Source organism: Caretta caretta, chromosome 3 (assembly GCF_965140235.1).
Source record: "Caretta caretta isolate rCarCar2 chromosome 3, rCarCar1.hap1, whole genome shotgun sequence".
Classification (NCBI taxonomy): Eukaryota; Metazoa; Chordata; order Testudines; family Cheloniidae; genus Caretta; species Caretta caretta.
The window spans coordinates 100104503-100119846 of NC_134208.1; the positions used below are offsets into that span (position 1 = coordinate 100104503).

Genomic DNA, 15344 nt, shown 5'->3' on the forward strand with positions numbered 1-15344 from the left:
GTTAAACCAGAACATCTGGGGGGGGGAGGTAGGAAAAAACAAGAGGAAACAGGCTACCTTGCATAATGACTTAGCCACTCCCAGTCTCTATTTAAGCCTAAATTAATAGTATCCAATTTGCAAATGAATTCCAATTCAGCAGTTTCTCGCTGGAGTCTGGATTTGAAGTTTTTTTGTTTTAAGATAGCGACCTTCATGTCTGTGATTGCGTGACCAGAGAGATTGAAGTGTTCTCTGACTGGTTTATGAATGTTATAATTCTTGACGTCTGATTTGTGTCCATTTATTCTTTTACGTAGAGACTGTCCAGTTTGACCAATGTACATGGCAGAGGGGCATTGCTGGCACATGATGGCATATATCACATTGGTGGATGTGCAGGTGAACGAGCCTCTGATAGTGTGGCTGATGTTATTAGGCCCTGTGATGGTGTCCCCTGAATAGATATGTGGGCACAATTGGCAACGGGCTTTGTTGCAAGGATAAGTTCCTGGGTTAGTGGTTCTGTTGTGTGGTATGTGGTTGTTGGTGAGTATTTGCTTCAGATTGCGGGGCTGTCTGTAGGCAAGGACTGGCCTGTCTCCCAAGACTTGTGAGAGTGTTGGGTCATCCTTTAGGATAGGTTGTAGATCCTTAATAATGCGTTGGAGGGGTTTTAGTTGGGGGCTGAAGGTGACCGCTAGTGGCGTTCTGTTATTTTCTTTGTTAGGCCTGTCCTGTAATAGGTAACTTCTGGGAACTCTTCTGGCTCTATCAATCTGTTTCTTTACTTCTGCAGGTGGGTATTGTAGTTGTAAGAAAGCTTGACAGAGATCTTGTAGGTGTTTGTCTCTGTCTGAGGGGTTGGAGCAAATGCGGTTGTATCGCAGAGCTTGGCTGTAGACGATGGATCGTGTGGTGTGGTCAGGGTGAAAGCTGGAGGCATGCAGGTAGGAATAGCGGTCAGTAGGTTTCCGGTATAGGGTGGTGTTTATGTGGCCATTGTTTATTAGCACTGTAGTGTCCAGGAAGTGGATCTCTTGTGTGGACTGGACCAGGCTGAGGTTGGTGGTGGGATGGAAATTGTTGAAATCATGGTGGAATTCCTCAAGGGCTTCTTTTCCATGGGTCCAGATGATGAAGATGTCATCAATATAGCGCAAGTAGAGTAGGGGCTTTAGGGGACGAGAGCTGAGGAAGCGTTGTTCTAAGTCAGCCATAAAAATGTTGGCATACTGTGGGGCCATGCGGGTACCCATAGCAGTGCCGCTGATCTGAAGGTATACATTGTCCCCAAATGTGAAATAGTTATGGGTAAGGACAAAGTCACAAAGTTCAGCCACCAGGTTAGCCGTGACATTATCGGGGATAGTGTTCTTGACGGCTTGTAGTCCATCTTTGTGTGGAATGTTGGTGTAGAGGGCTTCTACATCCATAGTGGCCAGGATGGTGTTATCAGGAAGATCACCGATGGATTGAAGTTTCCTCAGGAAGTCAGTGGTGTCTCGAAGGTAGCTGGGAGTGCTGGTAGCGTATGTGATATATGCCATCATGTGCCAGCAATGCCCCTCTGCCATGTACATTGGTCAAACTGGACAGTCTCTACGTAAAAGAATAAATGGACACAAATCAGACGTCAAGAATTATAACATTCATAAACCAGTCGGAGAACACTTCAATCTCTCTGGTCACGCAATCACAGACATGAAGGTCGCTATCTTAAAACAAAAAAACTTCAAATCCAGACTCCAGCGAGAAACTGCTGAATTGGAATTCATTTGCAAATTGGATACTATTAATTTAGGCTTAAATAGAGACTGGGAGTGGCTAAGTCATTATGCAAGGTAGCCTGTTTCCTCTTGTTTTTTCCTACCCCCCCCCCCCCCCCAGATGTTCTGGTTTAACTTGGATTTAAACTTGGAGAGTGGTCAGTTTAGATGAGCTATTACCAGCAGGAGAGTGAGTTTGTGTGTGTATGGGGGTGGGGGGGATGTGAGAAAACCTGGATTTATGCAGGAAATAGCCCGACTTGATTATGTAAAGAGTTGTCACTTTGGATGGGCTAGCACCAGCAGGAGAGTGAATTTGTGTGGGGGGGTGGAGGGTGAGAAAACCTGGATTTGTGCTGGAAATGGCCCACCTGATGATCACTTTAGATAAGCTATTACCAGCAGGACAGTGGGGTGGGAGGAGGTACTGTTTCATATTCTCTGTCTATATATAAAGTCTGCTGCAGTTTCCACGGTATGCATCTGATGAAGTGAGCTGTAGCTCACGAAAGCTCATGCTCAAATAAATTGGTTAGTCTCTAAGGTGCCACAAGTACTCCTTTTCTTTTTGCGAATACAGACTAACACGGCTGTTACTCTGAAACCTTCCAAATTATAGACGGTAATGTTGAATAACATCAGGCCTGGAACTGATCCTTGTGGAACACTACTAAAAACACCCATATTTGATGATCCCCATTGCAACTACTTTCTCAGATCTCTGCTAGCCAGTTCTTAATCCATTTAACATGTGCAGTATTGATGTTGTATGGTGCTAATTTTTAATGAGAATGTTGTTCAGTACCAAGTCAGATGCCATACAAAAATCTAAGTATATTACATCCATGTAGTTGCCTTTATCAACCAAACTTGTAATCTCACCAAAAAATGCTATCAGTTTTGTTCGACAAAGATCTATTTTCCACGAAATCATGTTGTCGGGCATTAATTATATCCCTGTCCTTTAATTCTTTATTAATTTAATCCCATGTCAACCTTTCTGTTGTTTTGGCTGGGGTTGTTATCAGGCTAAGTGGATTATAGTTAATCAGGTTATCCAGCTTGTCCTTTTTGAATATTGACACAACATTAGCACTCTTCCAGTCTTCTGGAATTTCCCTGGTATTACACAGAATGCACTGACTTTTCAGCAATTCCAGCTCCTAGAGACTGCTCTAGGATCCTGTCCATGGATGAACATTGTTCTAACGCTGACTGCTAGGCTGACCTCCGTAAGAACTTGTTAGCAGGAGCAAACTTCCACCCAAAGAAACAGTTTTATTTTTTTGTTGCTTCTGGCACGGGAGTTAACACTCAGGTTCCACCTGGACTGTTATCTGGGACAGGGCAGAACAGAGGAATTTGACTAAACTTTTTATCGATAATAGGAATAGTATTTCTGCTATTTAATGTGCTGCACTGTGGATGTTATCAACAACATCCTTGAAAGTTATTTAAATCAGAGGTGAGATTAATATTAACCTGTTGGATACTCTGGGCCTGACTGTACCAAAGTTCAGGTGCCTAATGCATGCTAAAAATGCACCTGCATTTCTGTATCTGATTTGTGTGTGTGCAAGACAGGGTTTCCATCTAGTTAGCCATTCACATGCACAATTAAGGTAGTTGTGAAAGAAAGTTAGCTACACAAATTCACTCACAAAATCCAGCTCTGTGTATGATGTCTGTCTGGTTGCGTTTGTGTGTGGATTTTTTTTTTTTTTTTTAATATTGCATTGTGGTTATGGACTTTGTTTTTTAATGTAAACAAGATAAGAAGCTCAGTTCTCCATTCCATTACACCATTTAAGCCACCATTACACCAGTGTGACTCCACTGGAATCAGAGTAACATGAAATGAGTTCCAAAAAAGTGTATTTTTGGAATATGGCTGAGAATTAAATCTCTCTCTTTCTCACACACTCTTGTTTTGCTGTGAGTGAAAATATGTATGTCATGTAGGAAGATTTCTTTAAGTAAATCTTGTCTTTCATGTGTATGTCTGAATGCGTGTGTGTGTGTGTGTTTTTCAAGAAAGAAAAATACTAAAAACAATTCATGTTTGCTGCTGTTCAGAAGAGATTTCTCCATCTGCTGAACTGGAGAATTTCAGTGTCTGACTTGCTGACATCATGGATCGTGTACTGCTTGTTTGATTGAGTACCAAACCTAAAGTCTAGTCATATTCTTCAAAGCCTCCACAATCCTCAATGTAAAAAGAAAAGGAGTACTTGCGGCACTCTAAGTACTCTAAGGTGCCACAAGTACTCCTTTTCTTTTCGCGAATACAGACTAACACGGCTGCTACTCTAAATCCTCGATGTATTATCCATTGATGAAAACCAGATATTCCCAAAAGTTCAGCGGAGTAAGCTGTCAAAAATGCATTTATGACTTGCTCTTACTAATGTTGTCTTCATCGATTTCCACCTCTTCATTTATTGGAAAATTCAAACTAAGAACCTCAAAGATCAATATCCATTATGAACAGATCTCTGTCTTTAAGCACAATAGGAAGTCTTAGTTTGACTCTCTGCTCTTTCAAAATAACATTGTTACAGCTGCAGTGTGATTAATCTAAAAGATATTACAAATAAAACATGCTCTAAATTGTGTGTACTTTTTTATGGACTATTAATTATGTAGTTTTTCTATAGAGGTCCATTTACACAGGACATTTTTATTTCCTCTTTAAAACATATTGCATTAGTCTCCATCATACTTCTGCAAAATCATTTAAATAAGTACTTTAAGTTGTGTGGTGTGTACCTATTTACATCTCCATGTGTTAATGTAATCCTCCAGTTCTTGCTTGTGTGTAAATTTACATAACTTTTCTTATTTCTCGTATGTCCGAATATATAGGTCCCTTGGAATTAGTGGAAGCTTTAGAACATGGAGGATGCCCTACTGCAGGATGCAAAGGAGTTGGACACATAAAACGAGCAAGACACATGGGCCATCACAGGTATGTGCTATAAAAAGTTGTAGCTTAACTGTTGCTTGATATGTTTATATCATTTAGAAAGAGAGCTGCATATACTTTTTTTTAAATTGCTGTTCTCAAGAAAGCAGAGCCAAGCTGGAAAAAAATTAGATCCACGTTGACTTCAGTTGCTATGGTGAGCATGTAGAAATTAACATTAACAATCTGTATTTCATTGCAGAAAGGTGTGCCTAGGAAAAATACATCCAACATTTTATTCATTGCAAATGAGAGATATGGCTTTTTGTTCCAAAAGGGCTACTCATGTGGCTGTTTGGATTAGAACATGATGCAAAAAACCCTTTTGTGCAGCTGCAACTTTGTACCAGGTGAAATGAACAGGGCAGTAGTTTTATCAAGGCTTTTGTTTTGGGTTTTTTAAATTTTTGTCAAAGCACTTTTTAAGTCCTTAATCCATATTTCTGTCATCACCTTTGACTGATGGGCCTGCTGCTAAAGCTGCCTGCCTACTGTACTTCTCTGAAGCACGTTCACGAAATGATGGATTCCAGGGCCATCCTGAAGAAGACTCAGCAAGAGGAGGGAAGGATTCTGGGGTAATGGAAATGAAAGAGGGAGAAATATCACAGAAGTCAGTAGTTTTGTTATTATTTTAAAATATATCCAGTTACAGTATAACATGACCCTAGTACCCCAATAAGTGAAATACAATCAGTGCAAAGTGTTAAACTCAGAAATAAATATCAAGCAGAACCAAAGGGGCTAGCACAAGGGAAACCCCTATAATCCTCAGGCAAATCAAACTACTTGTAGCTTTTCCTGGTATTTGTCCAAAAAGATCTGTGGGACCACTAATGTACCACTGTGTGCTTTCAACTCGCATGCGGTGTGCTATTTGGTAAATTGTTTGAATCAGTTTGCCTTTTTATGTTGGCGCCTTCTTACAATATGTTGACAGTTGGGTTCTCCTTTGTCTCCTCTTTGGTCTGTTCTTCACCTTCTCTCCATTTTTCTTTCCCTTCTGTCTTTTTCTGTCCCTGTTCTTCTGTCATTCTGTTGTCGTCTTATTTTTTCTTTTCTGTGCATCTTTTCTTTCGAGTTCTGTTTTTTATGCTTTTTTGCTCTTTCCTCTTTGCAGCTGCTTCCACTCTCATGGTGTGGGGAGGAACATTCAGCAATGCGTCTGTGGGTCCAGGTTATCTTTGCTTTTGTGTCTGAGCTCAGTGTCAGAAGAACAGAGAGAAAAAAAGGCCAGAGGGACTGTTGATCATTTAGTCTGACTTCATGCATACACAAGGAGCCTCCCGCTGCTGATGGGAACACATTTGCTTCAACTTTGGTCATAGTTGTGATCTAGCATCCTTTGCCATCCCCTGTTTGTCTCCTTTGCCATTGCCCCTACCCACTTTTGTTAGCCCAGAAACTTGTAGGCCCTGATCCTGCACCACTGACTTCAGGGGCGTTTTGCCATTGACTTCAGTGAGAGCAAGGTAAAGCCCTTAATTTGTCCAGTGAGGAAATTTTAAAAGGAACAATGAGGGTAAGTAATTGTTAGAAAATTTTTATCTATTCATTAATCTTCTCACCTCTAAAAGAGATTTGGCACTAAGCATTTTTATATTGGGAGGGTGTAACGCTTCTGGCAAGTGGAGTCGGCAGCAAGAAGGGTAGGGTTCAGTGTCATGGGGTTTCTCTCAACAACAGAAAATAGAATTGGTTTGAGCCCTCACCCAGTAACCTCTGAAAACTAAACACCACCCTGGGTGCCTCTAAGAGGCAGTACTTCCCCTCTCACATGCACCGAGTCCATGTACAACAAAATAAATCCTTTATTCAACGGGAAAAGGGGACCCAGCATGAATTTGGGAAAGCACCACAACCATAATTCAGAAGCAGGTGACCACAAGCAAACATCCACCCCACAGTGCATTGGGCAGTGTCCTTTGTCTCAGTTGCTCACCTTGTGGTGTGAAAGTCCAACAAAGGAATGCCCCTTATCACACCACTCCCCTTCCCCTCCGTGTCACCCCACTCACAGTTGGCGGTCCTTGGTTAGCAGAGACCCAGAGTTCAGCGGTGTGTTCGAGGGGGCATTCTCAATGTGGTGGAACCTCAGAATGTGACAATGCCTCGCAGCCGCCACCTCTGTAACTGGCTCATAGCTGCTGCTGTCATGTCACATTCTGAGGTTCCACCACTTAACCCAGCTCTCAGTGATTTCAGCAGGTAGTGTAGAACCTTACTCTCAGTGCAGCTTCTGTGTTGCCTTTCATTGTTCTCAAACATGGTCTAAGGCTTAGCCCCTAGACTTGCTCAGCAGTTAGGACAGCTCTAGAAATCACCAGCTGGAAGCAAGGACTCTTAATTGAGTCCAGTCAGCTCTGTCGTTAAACACTGGAGAGCAGCAGGTCAAGTGGTATTTATGACTCTTTATGCAGTGTCCCCGCTGCCGTGTATGAACACCTGCCACCAACTCTCATCTCCTCTGGGATTTGGCATCCTAACCCCGGCTTAGCAAGTGAGGTTCAGTTTAGGGTGACCCCCCTCAATCAGGGCATGCTAAGCACAGTTCTGCTGCCCTTTACTCAAAAAGTAAGGAGAACAATATTTCAGTACTCCCACATTCGAATACTAGAGTGATTTGTAACCCAAACCAGGCAAAATTGATCATTTTGGCAAAGCAGGTCCATCTTGCTGTGCACCTAGGCAGAGTAGGCATTTCTGTGCAAGCACAGTCTGCTACTGAAGTTTTTTCCCTCAAGGGCCTCACTAGATGTCAGTGGAGACCTCAATCAGACCCTGCTTACAAGGGGTAAGAATGAGAAAGAGAGATATATGAAAGTTATCACATATGTGCTCTGCTTTTATAACTAGAATTTCTGTGCTACTTAAAATGATTATAAATATTCAGAATGAATATTGAGAGAAGAACCAAAGTCCATTGCAATTTATTGTATTTTATTTTTACTGTAGTCCTTAGAAATCCTATTCATATACACAATGACCAGTTACTCCGGGGATAAGAAAACTAACCAAAGGGGTCTTGTTGATCATAAAACTGAAAGATTTGCCTCTTCATAGCAAATACATTAAGTTATTATTTCACTGATTGGTTTGCCCTGCGAACTTGATAGATTTTCTGTTTAAATGGTTCTGAGGAAAAATGTGATTTCTTGTTTATCTGGAACCGACAGGTTTGAGAATCCAGATCATCCTAAGGATTCTAAAGTTGTATCACTACTTTTCTCCTGAATTAGCGAATGTATTGTAAAAATGGTAAAATTATCCACAAAATTATTCTTTTGCTCTTTCATTTCAGCAACCTCAAATTGTATTTGAACCATGCTGCTTTTATTTATGTATGTATTTATTTATTTATCTATCTGTCTATCATGATAAGGTGCAATATGTGTGCGGAGTAAATGCCTGAGAGCAGGCAGAAAGATCATTTACAATTCTAAGCAGTTTTGCAATAATGTTGATAGCTTGCTCCTTAGGAGCCAGACAAAAGCATTGGATGATTAATTGTGACAGAGTTAAAGTGTGCACTTCTTCAAAAAGTTAATGATAATAAGGACCTGTTCTCTAAGATTTTGAAATGAGGGTAGATGCTGTGGGAGCAGTACGCAAATAGGTAGCATTATGCAAATTAGCTGCATATTTATGATAGTGAAATGTGTGCTTATAGCAAGCAACAATCTTCAAATCCTGGCAGTCATGAAAAGCAATCATTTGTATTTTGTAGTTTGCTAGTGTCTTGGGTCAACTCTTGATGAATAAACATTAAAGCTAGTCTGCTCCAAAGATTCTCAGTTGTAGCACATTCATAGTTTTTCAATTAAGCAGGGTGGAAAAAGAACATTTCTCTATTTGTCATAGTTGCAGGCAATCCTTAACGATATGTGAATGTTGAGAGAGAACACTGGCTCATGTTGAGCCAGAGTTTCAATTATAGTTTTGGGAATGGCCTCCTTTCCTTATTAGTATCTTTTGTGTTCCTGGTGCTTAGTAAAGACCTAATGTTTGGCAAGTAGTAGATGATTACAGTGAACACAATTATATTTGCTGAAATACCTAGGCAGCAAAGCAATAAAACTGGACACAATTTTATTATTAGTTCTAAATCTGTAACTTAGTTGCATGAATTATAGCAGGGGTGGCCAACCTGAGCCCGAGAATGAGCCAGAATTTACCAATGTACATTGCCAAAGAGCAACAGTAATATGTCAGTAGCACCCTAGCGCCTCCACCCACCAGGAGCCCCGCCAGTCAGCGCCTCCCCCTCCCTCCTGGTACCTCCCGATCAGCTGTTTCGTGGTGTGCAGGAGGTTCTGGGGGGGAGGGGAAGGAGTGAGGGCATGGCGGGGGTGGGAAAGGGTGGAGGGGGGCAGAGTCTGTGGCAGAGCCAGGGGTTGAGCAGTGAGCACCCCCTGGCACATTGGAAAGTTGGCACCTGTAGTTCCAGCCCCGGAATCGATGCCTATACAAGGAACCACATATTAATTTCTGAAGAGCCGCATTTGGCTCTGGAGCCACGGGTTGGTCACCCCTGAATTATAGTATCTATCAATGGGAGAGATAGCAAATGCCATAGAAACAGAAATAATAAGCAGTATATGTTTTTACTCTTTCTTAATTATTCTTGAGTCTTCCAGAGTAAAGTTTTTTTTTTTTCTTAAAATAAATGTTCTGCTTAGCCTGTGAAAGGTGCTGGATTGACAGCTCTGGAAACAGTAGTCCTGTGTCCCCAGAACAGTTGCGGTATGAACACCTGCAGTGCAAGCCTCTCTCAACACTGCCATCTCAATGTGGCACAGCCCTCACTTAGTATAGCTTAGTGTACATGCCAATTCAGTCATTTAGCTGTCTGCTCAGATTGTCAGTTAGTGATGGGGACTTTTGTAAATTTGGACATTCATCCACTGAACCAGCTCTGATGATGATTTAATGTCTCTAACTAACCTGGATTGAACTCAAAGCAGTGACCTAGAGTTGAAAGGTTTAGTATGCCATTGTAAATCCCCAGAGCTACCAAGTTCCCATTGAAGAGAAAATGCTGAAAAACAAACTTAATTTACAAATAACCTTCTGATCAGGCCTGTCAAGTCAATGAAGTCAGTTGTCTTTAAGACATATAGGCACTCATATAAAAAAACATTTTATTTAATGTAGGTATAACAAGATTAATTAATTATTAATGCTTCATAGCTGGCCTGTTAAATGGAAAGCTGGAGGCAGTGAGGCTCAGGAGGGATTCACTGATTGATTTAAACTTACATAACTCATAGGTAAGTTCATACTTGTTGTCCTTTGTTAAAATTAAACTGACAAATGGAAATCATGGGAATTTTTTTTATTTTTATTCCTCTGAGTAATCCAAACATCAAGGATTACATTATGAAGTGTTCCGACAACTTTCTGTCATACCTTAATGAGGAGCTGACTTGCACCAAAAAATATGTTAAAGCAAAGTGCCTTAGGCCACCATTAACATTATAACAGTTAATGATTAATACTATATCTTTAAATTTCCAAAAAAGATTAAAATAAAAACCACAGACTTACTGTGTAAAGAAGCGAGTTCCAAGAAGAATGAGGTTTAAGGCTGTTTAAATTCAGATTTAAGAATTTTAAAAGTGTAAACACTGTTTAGTCTCAGAGTGTGCAGTTGAAAGATTCTGGTGGGAATTCTTTGTGCAAGATGTTTTGTAACACAGACACACACACACGTACACACACCTTTGCAGAATATGTTATTATTTTAGCTAAGTACAAATTAAATGTGTCCTTCAGAAAAGAAGATGAACATGTTTTCAGATTCCATTGTACATTTAATAAATCAAGCCACACAAGACCATTGCGAGCATGGGAAGCCACAGAAAGATTAAACAACTTGCCTAAGGGCACATACTGGCTCAGTGGCTGAGCTAAGAGTATACCCTACATCTACTGACTCAGAGGCATTTCAGCATATACTTAAATCCCTTTGGTATCAAGCACACACTTAATTGTTTTGGTGAATCAGAGCCTGCGCCTTTGTCTCCCCTCCTCTAACCTCCGCAACACCCCCCCCCCCAATGCAATACCAGGGGAGAGACATTTAGGTTAAAGCTGGGAAAGCACTGCGGGGAGGGGGCACAAATGCAAGGCTCTCCAAGTCACAACAATGTAAAGGAGTCAGAATTAAAATAATCAAATTAAAATATGTTTTCCTCCACCCCTTTTACACTCATTTTTGTTCCTTTTTCCACCCTTAAACATTCATGATAGCTAAATCCCCTCTCTTCCTCAACTGTCCTTTCTTCAAGCCCGTCATTCACCCATGTGAACCCTAAACCTTTAGTCTTCCAACTGACATGAAAAACACACATAAAATGCATCTCAAACAGTTGTTAAACACAGGCATGTATTTTAGTTATGCACTCGAAATTCAATTTCATATATACCCTCCATAAAAACTTAGCATCCCACAGAGGCTACACACTAAAGGTGCATGTTATAGCAGAAAAGCCAAAATAAATTCTACTTAATAGTAAGTTAGAATAGGTAGGGATATAATTGTAGCACTCAAGATTACATTTTCCTTTTTTGTTATGTGTTTGTGTTGAGAAATGTTTGATAAACAAGAGAATTAGCCATTGGAACAATTTACCAAGGGTCGTGGTGGATTCTCCATCAGTGGAGATTTTTAAGTCAAGTTTGGATGCTTTTCTAAAAGATATGCCATACGAATTATTTTGAGGAAGTTCCATGGACTGTGTTATGCAGGAGATCAAACTAGATGATCACTAGGATACCTTCTGGCTATGAATCTGTTTATTTCAAGCATAGTATTTGAGGCCGTTTTTCAGCCATCCATGTGAGTAAATTTCATCCTATATACATAAGCTTCTGTACAGAAAGTTTATACACTAAAGTCTCAAATATGCACAGGGACTTCACATCATAAAGACTAGCTCCCCTCAGCAAGAGATGTCAGGACTGCCTCTCGCTCCCTCTGGACATGTGGAGACATTGGGACAGCTGTCAAGTTTCTCAGGAAGGGTGCTTAGGGGAATCCAGTTGCACACATGTGGGTGTTCAGCTGTATGCCACATCAGACTATTGTAGGGTACTGCCTACTCTGAAGAATGGTAATATAAATCTAATTCAGTCTATGATCCATTCTATACGAATCAAATTTTGCTAAAGGAAATAGAAGAGGTTAATATGGTCAAGAATTTTGTCCCCAGAACTCCAGTCTAGTACAACTGTATGAGGAAAAAAAATTGGAGGTATTGTCCTGTATACAAATGTGTCGATTATCCAGCTAGAGCAAAGTTTCTCCTTCAAGTAATTGTGCACATATGCATTCCACTGTAGGTGGTGTATCTGCACCCAGTGTGCTCGAATGAGAGACTTTTGCCAACAGTACCACTAAGCATCACATCTGTCCCTGCTCTCAGATGAGGGCATGAAAGGGACATGTCTGCTGCCTCCCTCTTACTTCCTTCTCACCACCTGTTGAGAGTTGATGTTCTCCATAGCATTTACTTCAGTTAGCAAGCTTTCAGAAATTTTTGGTGTATATAGTTGTGGTTAGTATATATAGTATAGTTAATTACATTTATATTATCATTTATAGTAGTACCTGGAGGATTTATTATGGGGGGAAAAACCCCCAGTTTGCCATGTGCAGAGCTGTTATACCTGTCGCAGATAGGCACAAGAGCTGTTTGATTTGTCTTGGTGAGGGCTATGTGAGAGACAAATGCCCTATTTGTTCCTCCTTCCCCACCAGGACTGAAAAACAGGGACATTCATCTTTAAGTTCTCCTGAGGAAAGAGGTGATGAGTCCTTCGTCAGAGCTGGGCACTGACCATGAGGCAGGGACTCACTTATTCAGGAGCGGCTTTCCAGCTACTTCTGATTTAGGATGCAAGTTTGGTGACGCACATTATTCTTCGTCATCTCTGTCCGCTTCGTCCAAATGCTCCAAGCATTCTGATGCTTGCAAGAATACGAAGTCTCTGGTTTCTCCCAGAAAATCTTCTGGTAAGTCCTCTGGTTCAAATGTGAGGTCTCACAAATCCAAGTACTCACTGGTCCCATGTGAGGCAGTACCTTCCTTCAGGACTGTCAAGACTAGTGTCTTATCTGTTCTGGGTCCTTCTTCTTCTGCTTCTCTTCAGCCATTTCAGCCTCTATTAGCTCCACTGTCACCATTGATGCACTCAACAACACCAGTACCGTTGACGCGCCATGGATGCACGTGGCACTGTTGACATATGCAAGGGATCTCCTTTGTTTTTCCTGTCTGGATTCTCCTTCACTACAACCAATGACCGCTTCCTCAGCTCCGCTCCATCACCCCTGTTGGGGTGCTTCGCTCCATCAGCCCCGTCAGAGCACCTGATGCTATGCCTTCCATCTCTGAGAGAGTCAACTCTTCGATCAGTTATGCCCAGATCACCAGCACTAGTCATTTCATCACCATTCTGCCTACCCCAACCCTTGCTTTCTTTGGAACCAAATGTGTCTCCTATACCTAGGTCACCTAGAAATCCCATGGGAACTGCTCCTACCCTTTCTGAGGAGGCTTATATCTCTTCTTACTCTGAAAGAGATGAACCTGTTTCTCCTTAGAGCTCCTTTAGATGATTTTACAGGCCTTCTACTACTACAAGACCTAAAAGTCAAGACTGGTCCTCCTATAAATAAATCCCAGCATGGGGTCCCTTGCCATGGATGGCTCAGGCTATGCAGTATCCTCCATGGCCTTGCTGGTCTTGGGCTGCTCTGAGACACAAGACCTCCATCTCGGTCACACTCTAGAAGAGTTTCCTACTCCTCCATTGCAGTAAAGCACTACTCAGCATCCTGCTACCATCCCACTGAGCTGGGAGGAGGGAGAATTAGTGGAAGAACCCTTATAGCTTCACCAGATGAGGCCGTCCCTCCAGAGTTGTTCCCCTACCCTAATCCCAAGAGGATTTCAGAGTTTTTCAGGCCCTCATGAGGAGGGTAGCCACTTCTCTGCAGGCAGGTGGAACTTGTGCAAGAGAATCCCTCTCTCTCCTAGATATTTTACAGAACCCTGTCCCAGGAAGAGTTACTCTCCCTATCTATGAAGTCTTGCTGGAGCCAGTGAAAAGCCTTTGGCAGACTCTATTCTCAATACCCCCAGTAGCCAAATGAATGGACAGACTATACCAAATCCCTCAGCAAGAATTTGACTGGCTCTTTACCCACCCAGTTTTTGATTCTTGATTCCTGATCCTGGTCACAGCCACTAATGAGTGATCCCATCAATCACACTCAAAAGCCTCTTCAAGGGATAAGGAATTCAAGAGGTTGGATTAAAATGGCTGGATTAAAACTGCCAGTCTTCAAATGAGAGCTGCAAATTATCAGGATCTTTTGTCAAAATACGATTTTATTAATTTTTGTGCAATTTCTAACTAATGACAAAACTGTCAGAAGAATACAGGGAACAGTTTTTCGCTTTGGTTTCCAAGGGACATCTTAGACGCTGCTGATATGACCTCATGTTTTGTAGCCGCTGCAGTCTGTATGTGGCATTCGTCCTGACTGCAGGGATCTGGCTTTCCAAGGGAGCAGCAGAATACAATAGAAGACTTACCTTTTGAGGGGTCTAAACTGTTTTCTGCCAAAACAGATGACACTATGCATACACTAAAGGACTCTTGTGCAGTGCGTTATTCATTCGGAGTTTACACTCAGGTTACAAAAGGAAACAATTTAGACCAATGTTTTTCAGTGTTTGGATCACAACTCAGTACTGGGTTGCCTTGCTCAGCACCCAGGGACCCTAGCGGCTCTGGTTAGTACGGCCGACCAGGACGTTAAAAGTCCCGTCGACAGTGGGCTGCCCAGCTATGTCAAGCTAGTGCCTACCTGTTCTGACACCATGCTGTGCCCTGGAAGCGGCCAGCAGCAGGTCCGGCTTCTAGGCAGGGGGGCTACAGGGCTCCGTGCACTGCCTCCACCCTGAGCACTGGCTCTGCACTCCCAATGGCCAGAAACGGGCCAATGGGAGCTGCGGGGAGGGAGCAGTGCCTGCGGGTGAGAGCCACTTGGAGCCTCTTGTGCACCTCTGTCTAGGAGCTAGTCCTGCTGCTGGCTGCTTCTGGGGTGCAGCAGGGTCCGCCGTGCCAGGACAGGCAGGAAGCCTGCCTCTGCACCCTGGCTGTGCTGCTGACCGGAAGCTACCAGAGGTAAACCCCTGCCCCAGCCCTGAGCTCCCTTCCTGCACCCAAAACCTCTCATCCTTGGCCCCAGCCCAGAGCCCTGACCCCCTCCCACATCTCAGTCCCCTGCCCCAGCCACCCCAAACCCGGAGTCTGCACCCCAAACCCTTCATCCTCAGCCCCACCCCAGAGCCTGCACCCCCCAGCCGAGAACCCGACCCTCTCCTGCCCCAGCCCCGAGCCCCTTCTCACACCCTAAACTCCTCATTCCCGGCCCCATCCCGCAGCCCTCACCCTTGCATCCCAACCCTCTGCCCCATCCCTGACCCCCTCCTACACCCCAAACCCCTCATCCCCAGCTCCGTTGGATCACAGGCATCAACAATTTTATTCAACTGGTTCCCTAGAAAAAAAGTTTGAAAACCACGGATTTAGACTGTCATCTTATTCCAGACCCT

At 42.7% G+C, this 15344-nt stretch overlaps 1 protein-coding gene across 6 annotated transcripts in view; it reads left to right on the forward strand.

Annotated features, from left to right (window-relative positions):
• The window catches only part of L3MBTL3 (L3MBTL histone methyl-lysine binding protein 3), a 156962-nt gene that overhangs the window by 102900 nt on the left and 38718 nt on the right, over nt 1-15344 (forward strand). For all 6 annotated transcript variants that reach the window (XM_075126735.1, XM_075126731.1, XM_048844597.2 and 3 more), the window contains exon 16: nt 4614-4716. In XM_075126735.1, coding sequence (XP_074982836.1) covers nt 4614-4716 — 103 coding nt within the window. The remainder of the gene's footprint in view (nt 1-4613; nt 4717-15344) is intronic.